The sequence below is a fragment of the Helianthus annuus genome, chromosome 16 (assembly GCF_002127325.2).
Source record: "Helianthus annuus cultivar XRQ/B chromosome 16, HanXRQr2.0-SUNRISE, whole genome shotgun sequence".
NCBI classification, from domain to species: domain Eukaryota; kingdom Viridiplantae; phylum Streptophyta; class Magnoliopsida; order Asterales; family Asteraceae; genus Helianthus; species Helianthus annuus.
In genome coordinates this window covers 162,574,599-162,597,471 of record NC_035448.2, presented here as the reverse complement: position 1 = coordinate 162,597,471, position 22,873 = coordinate 162,574,599, and the positions used below count along the sequence as shown (strand labels likewise).

At 36.4% G+C, this 22,873-nt stretch overlaps 3 protein-coding genes and 1 pseudogene across 3 annotated transcripts; 3 read left to right on the top strand and 1 right to left on the bottom strand.

Moving 5' to 3' along the window:
- Window positions 1–298: 298 nt before the first annotated feature.
- On the top strand, window positions 299–6,051 carry LOC110868982 (non-specific phospholipase C3). The gene is made up of 5 exons (XM_022118267.2): window positions 299–798; window positions 1,099–1,257; window positions 4,381–4,790; window positions 5,336–5,506; window positions 5,592–6,051. The coding sequence occupies exons 1-5, from the start codon at window positions 356–358 to the stop codon at window positions 5,936–5,938; spliced, it is 1,530 nt and encodes a 509-aa protein (XP_021973959.1). The 5' UTR covers window positions 299–355; the 3' UTR covers window positions 5,939–6,051.
- LOC110868983 lies at window positions 1,251–2,845 on the bottom strand (annotated as a pseudogene).
- An 8,997-nt stretch (window positions 6,052–15,048) lies between the features above and the next one.
- On the top strand, window positions 15,049–21,517 carry LOC110867091 (zinc finger MYM-type protein 1-like). Its single transcript, XM_035985619.1, has 6 exons — window positions 15,049–15,053; window positions 19,716–19,904; window positions 20,189–20,211; window positions 20,305–20,730; window positions 20,807–21,358; window positions 21,498–21,517. The coding sequence occupies exons 1-6, from the start codon at window positions 15,049–15,051 to the stop codon at window positions 21,515–21,517; spliced, it is 1,215 nt and encodes a 404-aa protein (XP_035841512.1).
- Window positions 19,739–22,538, top strand: LOC118479333. Its single transcript, XM_035985901.1, has 2 exons — window positions 19,739–19,911; window positions 20,320–22,538. The coding sequence occupies exon 2, from the start codon at window positions 21,591–21,593 to the stop codon at window positions 22,440–22,442; it is 852 nt and encodes a 283-aa protein (XP_035841794.1). The 5' UTR covers window positions 19,739–19,911; window positions 20,320–21,590; the 3' UTR covers window positions 22,443–22,538.
- The last annotated feature ends 335 nt before the right edge of the window (window positions 22,539–22,873 follow it).

The following is a 22,873-nucleotide window of genomic DNA, read 5'->3' as shown; positions in this document are numbered from 1 at the left end:
TGGCAAACGGCTAGCCCAAACGGCTACTTGTCTTGGCCAATGAGATCACGTCATGTCATCTTGGTAGCCCCGCCCAACGCCCGGGCTGAAACCCGCGCCTAAGGGGCCACGCCGAAACCCAAGCCCACCCGGGATGGTGACTTGGGCGTTTGTACCCAACCCACGTCACAACCCCGCCCCATACCCCATTTTAATTAATTGAATATACTAATAAAAAATAAACTCAAAATTACTGTTATTGTTCATTGAGTTTACTTTTTATTAGTATATAATATAATATAATGATTAGCCTCATCCAACCCATAACAAATACTTCAACACTCCAAACCATACCACTAATTCTCTAACCCTTTCAATGGCATCCCCAATAAAAACAATTGTGATCCTTGTTCAAGAAAACCGATCATTTGATCACATGTTAGGATGGATGAAATCCATCAACCCCGAGATTGACGGCGTTACCGGAAAAGAATCCAACCTTTTGTCGGCCAGTAACCACGAGTCGACACGCCTGTTCCACACCAACAAGGCCGGGTTCATCCAACCCGACCCTGGTCACTCTTTTGAAGCCACTTATGAACAAATCTTTGGTGTAGAATGGTCCGAGTCGGCTCGTGGTCTAACCCCCACAATGGATGGTTTCGCCCAACAAGCCGAAAAGGTCCAAGAAGGCTTGTCCGAGGTGGTCATGAGCGGGTTCGATCCGGATTCTTTACCCGTTTACAAAGAGTTGATCTCGGAGTTTGCTGTTTGTGATAGGTGGTTTTCTTCTATTCCCACTTTGACCCAACCCAACAGGTTTGCACACATATTGTTTTACTCTTATTGGCCATTCTAGTAAAGTAATCTTTAACTTTTTTTTTTAAATTTTGTATATTGATGAGTCATTAACAATATAATGACTGAAAGAACTAACTATATATCTATCTTAATTAGTAAAAATATACTACCCAAGTTAAAATATATCTATGATGAAACTTATTAAATTTCGGTGATTTGATATGACCATATTATTTGATAGTGCGTTTAACTTTCTTGATTTAAAAGAATTAAGTGCTTTGATATTCTTTTACCACGTGACACGACATGACATGACAGATTGTATGTTCACTCTGCGACTTCATATGGTGCAACAACGAATGATAACAAGATGATGATAGAAGGGTACCCTCAGAAGACTATATTTGAGTCGGTGGAAGATAATGGTTTTTCTTTCGGAATTTACTATCAGTTACCTCCGTCAACTCTTTTCTACAGGTATTTTTTCTTGATTTTTTTATGAAACCTTAAAAAAAATCGGTTTTAAAATGCTTTATTGTAATTGTTTTGTTTTGTTTTGCCGACCGTAATTCTACCTCCACTGATAAGTTAAGTATATTTTTACCTCTAATCTTGTAACTCATCCATGTGTTTTGATATTATCACTTATAAGTAATTATGATCAAGTCTTTCACACAAGTAAATAAATTTGGTTTGTTAATAAACTAATAGTCAATTTATATTTTTGTCAATATTAGCATTATAAGTACATTATCATAAACTCTCAAGGTTGCACCTGCTCCGTTAGCAGCCAGCTCATCGCATGTTCAACTTTAAGCAACTACATTATAATATATATTTTTTTGTATTTTGTTTGAATTATATTAGTATTTTAGGAAAGAAAAACATGTCAAATATAGGAAATTTTTATAATTTATATTATTATATTTATTCAAGGGATGGTCATTTATAATTACTAAAACTGTTTAACAATGAATATTGGTCATATATAAATAAAGGAATATTAGCAATACTAGTAGACTGCTAGTTAGTGATTAGGGATTTGCATATTTTAAACTCAATTTGCTTTTAATCATGCTTGGAACAAATGACCAGCAATGTTGACACTTTCTCATAATTTTGGCCCTACTGCTTTTTTCCTTATTCTTTGGTCTTAAAATAAGATATATTAAAAGAGATTAGTGCCAATCTCCATTTATATTAAAATAAATAATACCGTTAACAGGAAATGAAGAAATTAGTATACAGTGGCGGATTCAGGAATTTTTTCCAAGGGGTTCACTTTTTTAAATGTTTCGATATTATTTGTCCGAACATAAAAAAAATACGGGTCGGTTCAACTGTTCGGGTCGGATAAGGTTCGTCACTTAGTAAAAATACGATACAATAATGAAAAAACATCGTCATGATAAACTTAAAAACACGTAATATAAATAAGATGGTCTTTACCAATAAAAAACATACCTACAACAAGCATAGTGATGGCGCCTCCAGGGATTTCACTGACCGGAGATCTTGATTTCGCAAGAGTTTTGTTGTTTTCCAATATCTTTCCAAATTTATGAGCTTCAAATCATTTAGTCCTGTTTTCTCTGTATGTCAAAAGATTGAAAGATCATTAGTAAAAACTAAAAAAATGAATTGAAACTCTACAGATCTACACATCCCCTTCTAACTTTTTATAATTATTTTTATTTAATGCATCAATTCATAATCTTCTTTACTTCAATAACATTTTTCAAATCCAAAAAATAACAAGAATCAGGATTAAGGCATCACTAATCTAACCAAAATAAATTTTAAAACAATCATAAATTCTACAAACAAACTATCAATTCTAGATGCAAATTGTATAGTAAAATCTCAAAACTAAAAATATCACAGAAATTAAGAATCTTGATATTCAATTAACCTTTGGGCCATTGTGAAATAATCTTTTCTTTCAAAGATCCAACAGTGGTGACTGGTGACAAAAAGTGTATTTGCTGGGACCAATATCAGTGCCATCAGCTAACCTAAATTTGATTTCAATAAGTTCTTCAGCCGCCATTACAACATAAGAATGTTAAAAATAGAGAATTGTATACACCATATGAATGTTAAAAATCAGAAAACCTTTAGAGAACTGATTATCTATAAATTAAATTGAATGTCTAAACAAATTGAATATTAAAATCAACAACTGATTACCTAGAAATTAAACTGAATATGTCATCAAATTGGAAGTTAAAATCAAAAACTTATAGGGAGTAAACAATTAAACGAACCTGAAGGGCTGAAGAAAGTAACTAAATGAAGGAAGGAAGGGGCTGTGTGGAGGCTGGAGTGGCTCCGACGAGTGGCGGGCAGTGGACTGGAGGTATGTGCGTTTGAGGAATAAACAGGAAAGGGCACGTGAACACTAAACCCTAATGGCCTAATTAGTTTTTTGAGTTTGAAAAAAGAAATAAAAGCGCAAAAAAAGGGGGGGAAACGGGTTGATGACGAGTCGAACTGGGTACCTCAAGTACAAACAAGGTGCAGCTTACCAGTTAGCCACTATATGGTTTTCTGAAAGGGTTCCCCTACAAAATATTAAAGGGTTCCCTAACGATTTTCTATATAATGTAACACTATAAATTACAAACCGAACAGGTTCCTAGGAACCCCTCCCAAGCTGTAGATCCGCCCCTGTTAGTATACTATAAAAAAGTTTTTAGAGTATTATCTTCTTATGCAAAATTAAGAAATATTTTAATAATTCAAAAGTAGGTAACACATGGTCCATTCAACGACAATTGACAATTTTAGATCCCAACAACTCCCATTATAGTAATACTTTTGTTTTCTACGTATGAATTATTTGATTTGTCGTATATAGTTTTTTGTTACTAGTCTTAGAATTGGATTGGATAGAAGGTTGGACTTTTAGGATCTTGGACCTATTAACATAACCGATTCATAGTTCAGCCGGTTAACTAAGTCGAACAGGCTAATGGCTCGGTTAAGCATTCTTAAACCGTCTTTTAGGCCTGGTTGATTATGGTTAGACCTAGTGGCGTCTCTGAGAATTCATGTACCATGTTCGAGCTCGAAAAAATGTGTCTTGCGTAATGTTTTATTATTATTTCTTTTAAATCAAATGGGTATTGGACTCACTAAATCTAATATCAATGGGCTAACTTCTAAATCATAAAAAATGTTTTGTAAATGAGTCTATCTTGGAGTTGGTATAGGTATACTACTTAAAAAATTAACATATATATATATGATTTAAAAAAAACACGTGCTCATCGAAATCGCGGGCCCAGTGCGGTGGTTCTCCCCGCACACCCTCATCACCGCCACTGGTTAGACCAGCTGAACTAACAAGCCAGTTCAGTGAAGCACTCTTGAACCGCCTTCGATCATTTGGTCAAACCTAGGGATGTTCATTGGTTCGTTTTATTCAATTTAAAATACTTTTTGGTTGAAAACCGAAACAAAAACCAAAAACCAAAAATCCAATTCGTTACCAAAAAAACCAAACATGTAACTAACTTTGGTTTAATGAACGTAAACTCGAATAATAAACGGAATTTTCATAATATTTCACCTTTTTTTAACGTATAAACGTGACAGAAACCTACGAAAACTGAAGTACATAGACAACTTCCACCAATTCGATCTACACTTCAAACGACATTGCAAGGAAGGGAAACTACCAAACTACGTTGTTGTCGAACAAAGATATTTTGGGATCAAAGCTATACCGGGAAACGATGATCACCCTTCGCATGATGTGTCTGATGGTCAAATGTTTGTGAAAGAAGTTTATGAAGCATTAAGATCAAGCCCACAATGGAATGAAATATTGTTTGTAGTTGTGTATGATGAGCATGGTGGTTTTTATGATCATGTCCCGACACCTCATGTCGGTGTTCCGAATCCGGATGGTCTTGTTGGTCCTCCGCCTTATAATTTTCAGTTTGATCGACTCGGTGTTAGGGTTCCGGCTATCCTTGTTTCACCATGGATCGAACGTGGGACCGGTAAGTATTGAAGTTTCGTTATAGCGGTGGTAATTCCTAACATAATATGAAAAGAATAAGGTTTTGGGTTGTTACATTTAACACGTTTATTACTTGTTATAACTTGCTTACAAGTTACAACTTACAACCCACCAACTCGTGTAATAAATTAAGGGTTGTGTTCAGGTTGACCTGTTTAATCCATTTATTAAATGAGTCGTCTTGGGGTTGAACTGTTTAATTAAACAAGTTAACGTGCCAACCCATGTATTAGAACCCTTTAACCCGTTTAATACGTTAACAACTTGATAATATCCCGTTTCCATCCCGTCAAACTCTTTTGACTTGTTTTGATACATGGGTTAAACACGTCATATTACACGATTTCAAGTGTTTGGGTAAGGGTTGATGCCTCTGACACAAACAAATCTATGGGTCATGTTCGGGTTTGATAATTCAACCTGTCAACCCGACACGATAGGTAAGTGTCATTTATATGTATTAAAACTCAAAACTGCAAAAACTAATATCTAACATGGATGCTGCTAATCAATATGAATTCACAGTGTTGCATAAGCCAACGGGGCCATACCCTACATCAGAGTTTGAACACTCATCCATTCCTGCAACTGTTAAGAAGATTTTTGGACTAAAATCACATTTAACAAAACGAGACGAGTGGGCCGGCACATTCGAAGGTGTCGCAAGCAGAACTACACCAAGAACTGATTGTCCAGGTACACCAAGCTCGGTCTGTTACGTTAAACAAGCTTGAGCTCGGCTCATTTACACCCCTACTTACCGCTTATTTTTGTGTTATAGTTACTTTGCCAGACCCCAAGAAAATGAGAGAGACTGATCCAGATGAGAATGAAAAACTGAGTGAGTTTCAACAAGAGTTGGTTCAACTAGGTGCGGTCTTGAACGGAGACTATAAACAGGACACATTCCCTAACAAACTAGTCGAGAATATGACTGTAACCGAAGGTGCGAAATACTTGGAAGACGCGTACAAGAAGTTCTGTGATGATTGTGAACAAGCCAAGAGGGATGGCAAAGATGGGTCTTACATAGTTTGTTTAGAGGAACCAACTACAGCTGAAACTCCAAACAAAGTGTCAAAATCATTTTCACAAAAATGCTTTTCTTGTTTACTTTGTGAAAATTAATGCTATGTTTGGCTTTGCTTTTTATTTTTTTGAGTGTATTTTGAATCATGTATCATAAACATTTATTTATTTTGCTTGTCAATAAATAAAACCATATGATTTGTGTGTTGTTATGTGTATGGTGCTTCTACGGTTGATCATGTGTTAAGAAACGGACTGTAAACCGGTAAGTTCTAAAAAAAACTCATACCTAAGTACAGACGGCTAGTCGCTAGGTTCGTTTCGGTGCGGTTTGACGAGTCAGTTACATTCCGGTCAATGGTGGTCCCATGATTTTTTTTTCTAGAGGTGTGGAAAATTTTTTAAGATTTTAGGCCCCCAGCTATATATATATATATATATATAGGGATGGGTTATATGAAAAACCCTATCTTTTTTAGAAAACCTTGGAAACCCAATCTCATCCATTGATTCAAATAGATCTAAATAGATCAATGGCCCTCATTTGTTTAGAGAATTCTTGCCTTTAAAAACAATATAATAGTCCATATAGTACAAATTAAGGGCAATATGGGTAATGAAAAAACAACTTTATTGACTTTGAAAACACAAAACATCAAATCACCATAAAAGCTTCTCTTTCTCTTACCTCTTTCTCTTTCCTCTTTCTCTTTCCCATTTCTTCTTCCCTGATCTTGAAGACAACCATAGCCACAACCATAAAAGCTTATCCGGACGGTTTGAAGACCCTTCTTCGTGTTCAGGTGTTGTTGATTAGAGAAACAATAACCTTTAGAGAGAGAACGATGACAAGATAAATGTTTTTAGAGAGAGAAAGTTGATGTTTTAGAGAGAGAAACAACAATCTTCATCATGTTCATCTATAATCTTTATTTTTTTAGAGAGAGAGAGATTTGAATGTTCAAGTGTGTGTGAGAGAAGAAGGTTTGAAGACCCTTCTTCGTGTTCATCGGACGGGTATAGATCCGGTAAGTGTTCTTGAAATATCATTTCACACTTGATTTTTTGTTGAAATGGTTGTTAATATGTTTTTATGTGCTGAAAGTGTTTTAGTAATGGTTAATGGGGTATCCATGGTTAATGTTCATGTATTTTAAATAAATCAAAAACTTTAGGATGAAATTTTGAACGAGTTTTTTTTGTTGGTTTGGTTGCTTGTTAGGGGCTTTTGATCTTAACAGTAGATGTTCTTATGTTGGTTTGGGTTGCTTGTTTGGGTTTATGATCTGAACAGTAAGTGTTTTTTTTTTTTTGGTTGCTTGATTCACAGACTCAGGCCCATAACATGTGTTAAGCCCCCTGTTAGAATCTTATATAACGTGTGTTAATTTATAGAAACAAACCCATAAAGATATTCAATTGACAAGCTTGATGGATTTAAATAAATCCAAAACTTTAGGATGAGATTTTGAACGGGTTTTTTTGTTGGTTTGGGGCTTTTGATCTTAACAATAATTGTTTTTTTTTTTTTTTTTGGGTTGCTTGATTTACAGAGACAGACCCATAACATGTGTTAAGCACCTGTTAGAATGATATAGAATGTGTGTTGATTTACAGAAACAGATCCATAAAAGATATTGAATTGACAAGCTGGATGGATGTAGGCGACGTTAATGCGGGGACATTGAATAAGTCACATCCTTTGGGAAAGATGTCTTCGTTCATTTATAGCATGTGTTGGTGGTTCATGCTGTAACAGAACACCATAATGTAACGTGTAATATGAAACGAGCCATTTATGGTAACACATGTACCGGTAATTTTGGAATATATAATATTGTATTCATGTATAAGCTAGTGGTTTACAAAACACCATGATGTGTATATACTGATCTAACATGTGTTACAATTTGTCTGTTCGGAACATGTAATTGCTTAACATGTGACAAGGGTGAAAACAGTCGACGGGGGCGATGAGTTTAATGGGGAGCTTAGTTAATATCGTAATCTTGTTGTAACCCCACTTGTATACATATGATAACATGTAAGCATCCATTATAACCCGACTTGTATTCATGTATATGAAAGTGGTTTGCAAAACACCATGATGTGCATATACTGACCGTAACACGTGAACAAGTTAACATGGAACATACAAGTTAATATCGTAACACCGTATACCTGAATAAAATGTGTTAAGCCTCTGTTATACCTGAATACATTAGTATAAGCTAGTGGTTTCCAAAACACCATGATGTGTATATACATACTGTAACATGTGTTAAAGTGACTGAAAATGTATAACGTGTGTTAAGCATCTATTATAACGTGTGTTAAGACTTCCATAATGGATGAATAAACTACAATAGTAACTTAAAAACAACAGAGTAAACATGATATAACGTGTGTTAAGCCTCTATTATAACATGTGTTAAGACTTCCAGAATGGATGCATAAACTTCAATAGTAACTGTAACAGTAGAGGTACAAATACGGGCGCCTCCACCATTATAATCTTTTTGTAACCCGACATGTATTCATGTATATGAAAGTGGTTTGCAAAACACTATGATGTGCATATACTGATAGTAAAAACGTGTACAAGTTAATATGGAACATACAAGTTAATATCGTAACACTGTATACCTGGGATAAAATGTGTTAACCCTCTGTTATAATCTTGGTTTAACCTAACATGGTGTCATGTATAAGCTATTGGTTTCCAAAACACCATGATGTGTATATACATACTGTAACATGTGTTAAGCGACTGAAATGTATAACGTGTGTTAAGCATCTATTATAACGTGTGTAAAGACTTCCACAGTGGATGAATAAACTCCAATAGTAACTTAATAACAACAGAGTAAACCTGATATAACGTGTGTTAAGCCTCTATTATAACATGTGTTAAGACTTCTAGAATGGATGCATAAACTTCAATAGTAACTGTAACAGTAAAGGTACAAATACGGGCGCCTCCAACAGAAAATGTGTTAAGTCTAGACCGTTTTAACATCGTGTACTCGAGAAAACAAGAAGAGTCTCACATTACATATTACTAGTAAACAAAAATACATAGCACTAAGAAAATGGTGGAGCTTCCTTTGAAAGTCTGCCTTAGTTTTTCAGCGGCTACCTTTGTTGCCTTAGCTTTCCAATGGTCCCGAGAATTGGATCTTATTTCCCTTGAATCCATCACCAGCCTAATAACAAAAAGATAAGATGACCGTTAAGTCGTTAACCAGACATAAATACTAACACATTGATAGCCAGAATTTTTTTTCTCAGATAACATCACAAAAAACAGTTACTATTCAGATCAAAAAGCCCCGAACAATTTTAACAATTTATTTTTAAGTTTATTAAAGACAGAAACTGTATCAATTGTCATTCCATAATTTCATAATTTATTATTACTTTTTTTTTATAAATATGTTTTTGATTTAAGAGTTACAAAGTACAAATATCCACCGGCAAAACCCATGAAAAAAGATTAAAGATTTAACCATTTTCAACCTGGGGGTCAACTGCTAGAACATTCATGATATACTTTCTTTGAAAAAACATATTTTTCATTTGAAAAAATGAAAAATGAAAAATGAAAAATAATGAAAAATTGAAAACCCACCATTTTTTCGTCTTTTTTTGTTTAAATTGTGAAAAAGCCAATAAACAAGATTAAATATTTCAGAGATTTAACCTGGGTTGCCTGGAAGACTTCTTTTTTTCTTGATTAGTGGTTGAGTTTGATTTGGAGGAGGATGAGCAAAGTAATTTTGATAATTTGGATTATAACTGCTTCCATTTTCTTGACCTTTATTCTCAGAGCAAGAATTAACAGTAGTTGCATGAAGATCAGATGCAGAACTCAAATCATCTTCAGAATCACATTCTGCTGTTTCATCATCTTCTTGACTCACTAGGGTATTTTGGAGGGGCAGTGGTGGGGGTTGTGCAGCGGGGGTCGGCCGACGGTGGTAAAGGTGCAACGGTGGTGGGGGTTGAGCAACAGGGTTGGAGGTGTTTACGGTGGTGCCGGAGGTACAATATTGATGGTGGTGATGATGGTGGTGGTGCGGTGGTGATGGTGGTGTGGTGGGAAAAAAAGATAATGATGAGAGAGATATTTGATGAAGAGAGAGATCTGAATATGAATGTGAATAAGTGTGTGTGAGAGATATGTGTGAGAGAGAAATGTGTACTAACATGTCAATGTCAAGAAGAGAGAGAAAGGGCAATGTAAAAAGACCAAAATACCATCCATTTTGTCATCTCCGATCAATGACGTGGCCAATTGTAGGCCTTGTAATGGGTTTGCTAAGTTTCCTAAAAAAATGGGGTTTCTTGTAGAGCATTATCATATATATATATATATATATATATATATATATATATATATATATATAGGGTATGGATCCTAAGAGAAGTCCACCCTATTTGAGAAACTGAAGAAGCATTCTGGACCACACATTTCCCTAAGCTTTTCGTAATATACACATACGTATAGTTTAAAATTCACTATATACACATATGTATATTGTCAAATCTTGAATTATACACATATGTATATAGTGAATTTTAAACTATACATATGTGTCTATTACGAAAAGCTTATGAAAAATGTGTGGTCCAGAATGCTTCTCAAGTTTCTCAGTTAGCCAAGTGCTTCTCACACGATCCTAATGTGATACCCCGCGAAAACGCTTAACAAAACTAGCTTCCTCAGTGACTGTTTGCTAAATTTCGGGACGAAATTTCTTTCAAGTTGGGGATGATGTGACAACCCGGGATTTCAAGATCTTTCCTTTACGTGTAACTTAATTTACAACCCTATCTTCATAATTCGGGTTGTGTTGTAAATTGTGCTTGAATAAGTGAATGTATTTTATGTGTAGTGATTTATTAAATACTTAGGATTAGTTTAAATCACATGGGATGCATTAGTGGCTGATATCTTTAAGAAAGTCACATGGACCGAATGATTATAATAACCTGACAACACATGCTATTGAATTCAAAGGCTGACAACTAAAGACTTGCAAGCTTATTGGCCGATTGGTTTTTAGTGGACTGTACTTACACATCTATTGGGCCGCAAGCAATTATATGCTTTTGGAACCTTACATTTTTGAAAACAAAGTATTCACAATTAAAATGATCAGCACATGGACGACCATTTTTGACTGAACATTTATTGTGCACAACTGAATTTCATCAAAGAATCCCTCCTCGACGTAACATAGGATGTTTTGTCGCCATTGGGGCCTCTCGCCGGCCCAGTCTACCCGAGCCCAGTGCCGAGCCCGAACCCCATACGCATAACACACAAGTATTATGTGTGTAACACTCATAATTATCAATTACGTAATATCATAACAAACCCTAAATACTCCTCTCCTTCTCCCCTGGAACCGTCAGCAACCCCCCCCCTTCAATGGTCGAAGCTTTTATTTGTCGTTCAAGCATCGCGATTATAGCTATAGCACGTCTCCTCCAATCTCTCGGTCAGTATATTTGGCTTTGCTTTGTGTTGTTAACTATGTGTGTATGTTCTTTAATACATGATCTGATACTATGAACAAAGTGTTATATTAATAAGTAGGTTATGAGGAACTTATTGATGATTAGGGCGTTAGATCAATGGTACAAATTTGATGTATATGATCGGTTATGGTGTGAGTTAGTTTAGAAGTAGTATGCAATATGGAATGCTTGTTATTGACGCGAATAAAGGGATGCAGACTCAGTTCGTGAATGCGATGCATGAATTAGTTGAATGATGATATTATTTTCGAATTCATTAAAAGAGTAATGATTATAATGGTCTACACATGATAGCATGCATGTATCTTTCTTTTTAGATCAGAAAAGGGTCTGCTATACATTGTTTGGTGTGTGCCGCAAAGTTTGACTTAGTGGTTTAGGATGAATTATAGTACAATATGTCGAATGATCTGCATGTTATGTGTATGGACATGAGTTCTTATATAAGTCCAAACTTCAATGAGTATTTTTAGGAATGGGGTATGTTAGGGATTGATGTGATGATGTCATCGAAACAAGTGGGGATTTCTTGTCAACAGGCTGCTCGTGAACTTGACCCATGTGTGAATGATCATAACAATTGAAATAATATAAATACTTCATTAATAATATTTATTAACAGTCAAAGGTATTATGTGTATTGGATGATGTTAGTGATGAGGTATTTACATCTTTGCTATAACCGATGATAATATACATGTTGGGAACCTTATGACGTGTGTTATTAGATGGTCCGTTCGATTAATACCTGATTTGTATACAAGACTTAATTCGGGCTGTTTGAAAAGAAAGAAGTATGTTATGATGTGTTGCCGAGTACTTGATGGTATATAGTTGTTCATACTTGTGTGATATTTGGGCTTGAAGTGTATACAAATAAATTATGTGAATGTAGGTGGTGCGTTGAACGATTACATGTTAAGCGATTGCTTGGTGGCTCTAGATAAATGAATACACTGTCATAGTTTGAATTACGTGCGTGCGTTACATGTGCAATAATTGTGCTTGATGTGAACAATGTATATGTGAATTACTTGTACGTGAAAGGTGTGTGTGCATGTAGAACTGACTGTTATCGGTAACCCTTTTAGGGCGTATTTGATCAACTGTTTAACGAGCATTTAATCTAACCGAGCAAACCGAAGGTGAGTTCACTGCACTTTTCTCAAGCATGCGTCCCGGTGGTTTGGGACAACGGGTAAACATTTGGAAGGGAAACATTGGGTAAACACTTAATCGGTTTTGGTTATTGCCTGGAGGGCAATGGAGGTATTTAGTTGATAGCGCTATTAGGTGGGAAACCTCACACCGGGCCGTAAGGACGGGCGTGAACTAATTATCTGGGTATGGCTATGGTTGTTAGAGGCACACTCCTCGGATACATATGGGCACACTCCCTAGGGTATCTAACGAAGGCAACATAGCAAACGGTCGTTAAGGGGTACCCACTCCCCGGATACACATGGGCACACTCCCTAGGGTATCTAACATGAGCAACATCAAAACATCGAAACATTTAACATCTTAACAACAAACAACATATCGTTTTGTAAACTGTTTAACTCACAAGATCGGTAACGCAACTTGGTAAACAAACACAAACCTTGAACTCACCAGCGTAGTCTGACACACTTGTTTACATGCTTGTAGGTAATTACCGAAGGAACTTGGGAGCTTGCTGTCTGATGCTGCTGGAGTGGTTGTGGTCATAATAAACCGTTATCTTTATTTGCTTTTGATACATTACACATTGATACTTTTATGCTTCCGCTCAGTACTTGGTTTTGATTTAACTTTTCAGACGTTACATTAATTTCAATTGGGTATTTTATTATATTGTAACATGTGTTTGATATGATTGGTGGCTCTTTGTTGAATCGTTACACCTCCATCAGGGACACGCCCTAGGTGGTAATTTGGGGGTGTGACAGTTTGGTATCAGAGCCACTGGTTATAGAGAACTCGGTTTTAAAAACGTTTTCATAAAACCGGACTATAACCGAATTGATCCAAACGATGACCATGACACTCAGCTTCAGACTGCAAGGTTCGTTCCTCCCTAGCTTATGCTTTATATGCTTAGTAAACGTAACTATATGTATAGCATGCACGATACGACATGGTAGGCATCACGACACATTGATAGTGTCACATAACACTTGCATCTAGTAAATTTTAATCTTGTTAGTAATGCTTATTTTGTGTTGATTGGGGTGGGAGAAACTTCAAACATAAGTTAAGGAGCATCGAGAGGAGCATGCAAACCGCCTTATTATCATGGGTGCACACATAATAATAACGCGTGGTGCATGCAAATCCCAATGAGGCTTAACGAGTGTAAGAGGGGTTCTTCCCTGTTTGTGCATGAATATGGTAGTTAATCGTTCTTAACGTGATAAACCTGAACATTTCCCTCGTTTTCGACCCCTGAATCAGTTCATTTCCATATATAGAAACATGAGTGGACGAGGAAACGGACGTAGCAACTATCGATTGAAACCTTGTGTGCTTACTCTTTCTGTCATTTTTTTTTCTTTCTGCGCTAATACCCTCTTTTGGAACGTTGTGAGTGTGCATTCTCTCGTTTAAACCCCGAAAATCGTGCGTCCCCTCTCTCCCCAGTGGGGAATCCTTATCAGTTTAAGATCACCGTAGTGGTGCCATTGTTGGCATTGTCACAGTCGTGAAAGCCCGGGAGTGTCTACGGAAGGGCTACCCTGCCATACTAGCTCTTTTCACCGATTCGCCACTTTGAGAAAGGAAGATCGAGTGTCTTCCACTTATCCGCGAATTTTCCAACATGCCCTCTGAGGAGTGAGCTGGTTTACTTCCACATCGTCAGGCGGATTAACCTTATTAAGTATGAACCTTTATTATACGTAACTTTTGTTAAACGTTACATGTTAATATATTTGGGCCACCACACATTAATGATCCAGCCCAGGTTATTTATGCATGCTACCCATTGCCCTTCGGCCCACCCATCCCCCTTTCATTAGCTTGGCCCAACATTAAACCTTTTTGTATACGTATACTAATTATGTATTGATATTTAACAATCCCTAATTTACCAAAACAAATTCTATCTTCCTCAATCTTGGTCGGTAACCTCATCTCTCTCGAAACCCCCCCCCCCCCCGAGGTCGACGACAATATCAAGAAAAGCCAGCCTAGTTGCAACCCTTTCTTGCGTGTTAACGGGTCGCCGTGTGTCGTTTGTCGGGTTAGTGTTCCATCATAGTTAACTATTATTGATTGACGCATGATATGTATATTTAATTGTGTTATACATGGTGTATGCGTGATTTGTGTTCTGTTATCATGTGAGTATGTCGCTTGATGAATGAGAACCATGATGTTTTAGGGAATGGAACTCAGTAATTATTAAATGTTATTGTGTGACTGGTTTTGATTAGTAATTCTTGATTCTTGCCTGCAATATTCATCGTTGTATGGTACTGTTCATATGTGATATTGAAGGTGTGATTTTCATATATGATTGATTAATCGTGTGATAATATGTGAATCCTTGTGCATTGATTGAATAGGGTTAGTTGTCGTGGTTAATAATCTGATTTCTTGATCTTGCTTTATATGCATATCATGTTCCGATAACCCTTGCATGATTTTGTTGTATATGTGCTTTGAAACCACCCACAGCCATGAGGTATTTATAAGATGATCTTATGTGATATGATGACTGATCTAATGTGTCATGCGTATGGAATTGGTGTAACTGGTCTTGTGAGGAACCGGTTAGAATATATGCGAAAGTACATGGTGATCTTAAGTTTGGTTCGTGAATTATAAGATAGTTGTTTTGATACTGGATGTTATGATCGTATGCTTGGTATAATAAACAGAAATCCCTTAGGTTTGCTAAATACTATCACAGCTGCGTCGTAGGATTTTCGAGGGTTTCGCAACTTCAACCTCCTTAGCATAGCGGGGAGCTGTGAATCCCTGAGTAATAAGACCGATCACAAGGGTTTTCAGTGCGCCCTTGTTTCAATAGAGCTAATCATGTGAAGGCATCGCTAGAATGGAACTTCCGAACGAACACGGGATTAGGAGAACTATACCCACGCATCCCTGTAGACGAACTTTATCACTTCCACTTGTCACCGCCGCTAGAAGTGAAGCAGTCACAGTTACACGCGTATGTCGTTTTGCAACACTAACCTTTACCCACCAAACTCTGTTTTGGACAAATGATACACTCGCGCGACCGCAATGTGACGAACCTCCCTGTTGTGCCATGCCGCCATGCACCACTACTGGAAATTACTTCTAGACAACAAATTTGCTAGCCAAATCCTTCGGATGTTTACTGGACCCCTGTTTCGCTCGATTCTTTGTACGAACCTCATTAATCCCCTGTTTCATTGATTGGCAACTGATATAACAACACGCTAACCACCATACCATGATTTTCACTGATCACAAGATTAGCCCCAGGCGTGGTAAAGTATCTATAGGTCGAGTTCGTCGGAACTTACTTTAACCATTGTTTTAGATCAATTTTCGGGACGAAAATTCTTTCAAGTTGGGGATGATGTGATACCCCGCGAAAACGCTTAACAAAACTAGCTTCCTCAGTGACTGTTTGCTAAATTTCGGGACGAAATTTCTTTCAAGTTGGGGATGATGTGACAACCCGGGATTTCAAGATCTTTCCTTTACGTGTAACTTAATTTACAACCCTATCTTCATAATTCGGGTTGTGTTGTAAATTGTGCTTGAATAAGTGAATGTATTTTATGTGTAGTGATTTATTAAATACTTAGGATTAGTTTAAATCACATGGGATGCATTAGTGGCTGATATCTTTAAGAAAGTCACATGGACCGAATGATTATAATAACCTGACAACACATGCTATTGAATTCAAAGGCTGACAACTAAAGACTTGCAAGCTTATTGGCCGATTGGTTTTTAGTGGACTGTACTTACACATCTATTGGGCCGCAAGCAATTATATGCTTTTGGAACCTTACATTTTTGAAAACAAAGTATTCACAATTAAAATGATCAGCACATGGACGACCATTTTTGACTGAACATTTATTGTGCACAACTGAATTTCATCAAAGAATCCCTCCTCGACGTAACATAGGATGTTTTGTCGCCATTGGGGCCTCTCGCCGGCCCAGTCTACCCGAGCCCAGTGCCGAGCCCGAACCCCATACGCATAACACACAAGTATTATGTGTGTAACACTCATAATTATCAATTACGTAATATCATAACAAACCCTAAATACTCCTCTCCTTCTCCCCTGGAACCGTCAGCAACCCCCCCCCCTTCAATGGTCGAAGCTTTTATTTGTCGTTCAAGCATCGCGATTATAGCTATAGCACGTCTCCTCCAATCTCTCGGTCAGTATATTTGGCTTTGCTTTGTGTTGTTAACTATGTGTGTATGTTCTTTAATACATGATCTGATACTATGAACAAAGTGTTATATTAATAAGTAGGTTATGAGGAACTTATTGATGATTAGGGCGTTAGATCAATGGTACAAATTTGATGTATATGATCGGTTATGGTGTGAGTTAGTTTAGAAGTAGTATGCAATATGGAATGCTTGTTATTGACGCGAATAAAGGGATGCAGACTCAGTTCGTGAATGCGATGCATGAATTAGTTGAATGATGATATTATTTTCGAATTCATTAAAAGAGTAATGATTATAATGGTCTACACATGATAGCATGCATGTATCTTTCTTTTTAGATCAGAAAAGGGTCTGCTATACATTGTTTGGTGTGTGCCGCAAAGTTTGACTTAGTGGTTTAGGATGAATTATAGTACAATATGTCGAATGATCTGCATGTTATGTGTATGGACATGAGTTCTTATATAAGTCCAAACTTCAATGAGTATTTTTAGGAATGGGGTATGTTAGGGATTGATGTGATGATGTCATCGAAACAAGTGGGGATTTCTTGTCAACAGGCTGCTCGTGAACTTGACCCATGTGTGAATGATCATAACAATTGAAATAATATAAATACTTCATTAATAATATTTATTAACAGTCAAAGGTATTATGTGTATTGGATGATGTTAGTGATGAGGTATTTACATCTTTGCTATAACCGATGATAATATACATGTTGGGAACCTTATGACGTGTGTTATTAGATGGTCCGTTCGATTAATACCTGATTTGTATACAAGACTTAATTCGGGCTGTTTGAAAAGAAAGAAGTATGTTATGATGTGTTGCCGAGTACTTGATGGTATATAGTTGTTCATACTTGTGTGATATTTGGGCTTGAAGTGTATACAAATAAATTATGTGAATGTAGGTGGTGCGTTGAACGATTACATGTTAAGCGATTGCTTGGTGGCTCTAGATAAATGAATACACTGTCATAGTTTGAATTACGTGCGTGCGTTACATGTGCAATAATTGTGCTTGATGTGAACAATGTATATGTGAATTACTTGTACGTGAAAGGTGTGTGTGCATGTAGAACTGACTGTTATCGGTAACCCTTTTAGGGCGTATTTGATCAACTGTTTAACGAGCATTTAATCTAACCGAGCAAACCGAAGGTGAGTTCACTGCACTTTTCTCAAGCATGCGTCCCGGTGGTTTGGGACAACGGGTAAACATTTGGAAGGGAAACATTGGGTAAACACTTAATCGGTTTTGGTTATTGCCTGGAGGGCAATGGAGGTATTTAGTTGATAGCGCTATTAGGTGGGAAACCTCACACCGGGCCGTAAGGACGGGCGTGAACTAATTATCTGGGTATGGCTATGGTTGTTAGAGGCACACTCCTCGGATACATATGGGCACACTCCCTAGGGTATCTAACGAAGGCAACATAGCAAACGGTCGTTAAGGGGTACCCACTCCCCGGATACACATGGGCACACTCCCTAGGGTATCTAACATGAGCAACATCAAAACATCGAAACATTTAACATCTTAACAACAAACAACATATCGTTTTGTAAACTGTTTAACTCACAAGATCGGTAACGCAACTTGGTAAACAAACACAAACCTTGAACTCACCAGCGTAGTCTGACACACTTGTTTACATGCTTGTAGGTAATTACCGAAGGAACTTGGGAGCTTGCTGTCTGATGCTGCTGGAGTGGTTGTGGTCATAATAAACCGTTATCTTTATTTGCTTTTGATACATTACACATTGATACTTTTATGCTTCCGCTCAGTACTTGGTTTTGATTTAACTTTTCAGACGTTACATTAATTTCAATTGGGTATTTTATTATATTGTAACATGTGTTTGATATGATTGGTGGCTCTTTGTTGAATCGTTACACCTCCATCAGGGACACGCCCTAGGTGGTAATTTGGGGGTGTGACACCTAACCCTATATATATATATATATTTTAAATTCGTAGCAGGTCAGATTAGGTCATGTTAAAAAAGGATCAAACTAAATTTCATATAATCATTGGATCGAGTCGGGTCATGTTAATATTTGTCCAACTTAAACAATGTTTCATTTTTAATTTATAAACCCTAGTTTTCAATCTAAATTCTAATCACATAAACACACAATGTTTTAAGTCTAGTTCTAATCACATAAACAAACAAACTAATTCTAAGTCTCTAAATTTCTAAATCTCCCTAATCACCATTCATTAAATCAAACAACAAATAAAAGTACCTTTTGTTTTGTTTTTATGTATTTTGGGATCAAATGAATCAATTGAACATATATATAGTTGAGAACGAAAATCAAGTGTACAAGATCATTTGCTATTCTTTCCACCACAAGATCATTTGCTACTCTTTCCACCAACTGATTTCGATCGGAGGCAATTAAGGTTCCATGATCTTTCACTGATCTTCACATGTCTTAATAGACTCAGAGCATTCACATTGAATTTCTTATCCTTATTTCTATAACTACACTAAGAAATCACTATTTTTCCTCTCTTTTTCAATAAAATATTATTTTTATACATTTTATCTCTCCTCCACTCACAACCACTTTAAAAAAAAATATTAAAAAATAATAGAGGTGAACAATGTTATTGTATATTTATAGATGAATGATATCATTTGTTCTCTTCTCCAATCATATTTATTCCTTATCAGGGGCGGACCCACGTTAATCCGAACGGGGTCCCCGGACCCCAATCTTTTTTAAAAAAATAGTAGAAGCGGTATAGAAAATTTTCTATGGACCCCATAAAATAATTTAGTTGGACCCCATAACAATAAGTTTGAGTTTGGTGCATTGGTAAAACCCTTTCTTTACACACAAAAGATCCCGGTTCGATTCATGCTACTTTCGTTTTTTAGTGTTTTTTTTTTTAAATCTGATTTTAATATTAGGCATTCTAATCGTCTTTCAAAGCAACTAAAAGATAATCAGATCACATACAACGACCAAAAGACGCTCTGTATTACCATCCCTATTCAAGAAACCCTCCACCTTCCTCCGGCCTCCCTCCTCCGCCTCCGGCCTCCCACCGCCGGCTCCTCCTTTTTCCCCCCTCTCCGCCGCCCTATCCGCCTCCACTGGTAACTGGTAAGAATTTTTTTTATTCTCTAACTTGAATTTTGGTTTATATCTAGTTGTTTAAGGCCTTTTTTTGCTATGAATCTTTGTTTATATCTGAATTATAGGCCAAATTGTTTAAGGAATTTTGGTATATATCTAGTTCTTTAGGATTTGCTATGAATATTTTATACTTCTCTGTTACTGGTAAGAATTTTTTTTTAATCTCTAACTTGAATTTTGGTTTATATCTAGTTGTTTAAGGCCTTTTATTTGCTATGAATCTTTGTTTATATCTGAATTATAGGCCAAATTGTTTAAGGAACTTCGGTACATATCTAGTTGTTTAGGGTTTGATATGAATTTTTTTACTTCTCTGTTACAAAGTTCATGTCTCAGAATTGAATTTTGTTATTTATATAGTTGCTTATCATCTAGGCCAAATTATGCAAGAATCATTAAAAAGAAAGTTTCATGTCTCATCTTCTTCGAGTAATAATCGTATGAGAATTGATTTGGAAGACCTTCCATGGGATCCCGCCGAACGAAAACCAATATTGTCTTATGACGTTAACCAAAGAGATGAAATTAGACGGGCATATTTGAATAAAGGTCCATGTCAACCGCAAGGTCATGTTTTTCCAAAACGAGATATTGGTGGTAGAATGAGACAATTTAATCCCGATTGGTTTAAGGAATTTGGATGTTGGTTAGAATATAGTGTAAAATTGGATGCCGTATTTTGCTTGGTTTGCTACTTGTTCAAAGAAAGTGGTCAAAAAGATGCATTTGTGACCGACGGATACAATGGTTGGAATAAAAAAGATAGATTGGGTATTCATGTAGGTGGTAAGCCGAATAGTTTTCACAACAAAGCACTTCAAAAATGTGACGATTTGCGTAAACCAAAACAATCTATTAGTAGTGCCTTTCAACCTAAGCCAAAAACACAAAATCGAGTATAGAATCCGATTAAGCACATCAGTTATTCTTGCTAAAGCTTTATTGAACGGTGCATTACCGTTTCGCGGTCATGATGAGTCTGAGAGTTCAAGTTATAAAGGACATTTCTTGGAATTTTTAAAACTATTGGGAGAGTTGAATGAGTCCATTGGTAAGGTTATATTAGGAAATGCTCCGGGGAATAACCAAATGACGTCTCCAAAAATTCAGAAAGATATTTGTAATTGCTTTGCACAAGAAGTGTTAAAACAGATTTTTGAAGAACTAGCTGATGATGTGTTTTCTATATTAGTTGATGAGTCTCGTGATATATCTAAAAAAGAACAAATGGCCGTCGTTTTGAGATATGTTGACAAGCATGGGGTTATTAAAGAGCGATTTATCGGCCTTGTTCATGTCATGGAAACATCAGCACTATCTCTGAAATCAGGCATTGATGATTTATTTTCTCGATATAATTTAAGTTTGGCAAGGGTTAGAGGTCAAGGATACGATGGTGCTAGCAATATGGCCGGTGAGTTTAATGGTTTGAAAGCCTTAATTTTGAAAGATAACTCTTCGGCATATTATATACATTGTTTTGCCCACCAACTTCAAGAGCCGGAGATACACGTTGGAGCTCTCATCATAAGACACTTGTGCGTTTGGTTCAGTTATATCCAACAATTATTGAAGTGCTTCAATATATTCGGAATTCCGGTTTCAATAATGTTCACCAAAGACAAGCAAATGGTATTTGGACATACATGAAGGCATATGATTTTGCATATTATTTACATTTGATGAAGCACATTTTGGGGATTACTAATTTGTTGTCTCAAGCTCTTCAAAGAAAGGACCAAGATATAGTGAATGCAATTCAAATGGTTAATGCAACGAAGCAACAACTTCAAACATATAGACTTGAAGGATTTGATTCACTTTTGAAAGATGTGGCATCTTTTTGTGAAAAAAATGAGATTGAAATTGTTGACATGGAAGATGAATACGTTAATCCAAAACAGAAAAGAAAAAAGACTAACATCACCAATCGCCATTATTATGAGGTTGAAAATTTCAACACGGTGTTAGATTTGCAATTACAAGAGCTTGACAACCGTTTTAGTGAGGTAACCACCGAATTACTTACATGTATTGGTAGTTTGAGTCCGGATGATAACTTTAGTGCATTTAATGTTCAAAAGATTTTAAGGTTGGCCGAGTTTTATCCGTTTGATTTTAGTTATGAAGAAAGAGAATCTCTTATGATTGAGTTAGGCAACTACATTATTATTATGAGAAAAGATGGAATGTTTGCTAACGTGAATGGGATATCTAATCTTGCAAAGAGGATGGTGGAAACAAAGAAACATTTGAGGTATACGTTGGTCTATCGTTTATTGAAGTTGGCATTAATTCTACCGGTTGCAACGGCAAGTGTTGAGAGGTGTTTTTCGTCAATGAAACATGTGAAGACGGATTTGCGTAATCGAATGGGTGATGATTATATGAAGGACTGTTGCATTTGTTACATCGAAAGAGACCTTCTTGCCAATGTTTCGGCCGACGATGTAATGGATCGTTTTCAAAAGATGAAAACTCGTCGGGAACAACTCTAAAAGTTTGTAATGCTTTTTTTTTTGTTTCCAAAGACATAGTATGTTTATTATGTGTTTTCTAATGAGTAATGGTTATATAATTTTGTTATGGTATTATATTTTATTATGTTCCTCATTCCGACCCAACCCGACCCGACCCAAACGACGACGACCCGAAAATTTTAACTCTTGTTTGTCAAAAATTTGAACACCGAAAAAAAGTGGACCCCATTGAAAAAAAATCCTGGGTCCGCCACTGTTCCTTATAATATAAGTAACCTACTCAAAAAACAAGAGAAACATTGCAGATGCTTCTCAATTGAGTATGGCTAATTAAAGTTAGTGTTTACAACTACCATGTTATAAATTCGCTAACTTAAGACCAAAAGTATAAAAACATAATCTCAAGGGGTTAAACCTGCAGACTACCAAATAGTGTAGGGACAAAATCA

Bases quoted from the DNA above. Each gene is read 5' to 3' on its own strand.
- LOC110868982 (XM_022118267.2), top strand. From the start codon at position 356: ATGGCATCCCCAATAAAAACAATTGTGATCCTTGTTCAAGAAAACCGA. The intron at 799-1,098 runs GTTTGCACACAT...ATGACATGACAG, and splicing joins ACTTTGACCCAACCCAACAG to ATTGTATGTTCACTCTGCGA. The intron at 5,507-5,591 runs GTACACCAAGCT...TTTGTGTTATAG, and splicing joins ACCAAGAACTGATTGTCCAG to TTACTTTGCCAGACCCCAAG.
- LOC118479333 (XM_035985901.1), top strand. From the start codon at position 21,591: ATGAAGGCATATGATTTTGCATATTATTTACATTTGATGAAGCACATT.
- LOC110867091 (XM_035985619.1), top strand. The intron at 20,212-20,304 runs GTACATATCTAG...TTATTTATATAG, and splicing joins AAATTGTTTAAGGAACTTCG to TTGCTTATCATCTAGGCCAA. The intron at 20,731-20,806 runs GTAAGCCGAATA...ATCTATTAGTAG, and splicing joins ATTGGGTATTCATGTAGGTG to TGCCTTTCAACCTAAGCCAA.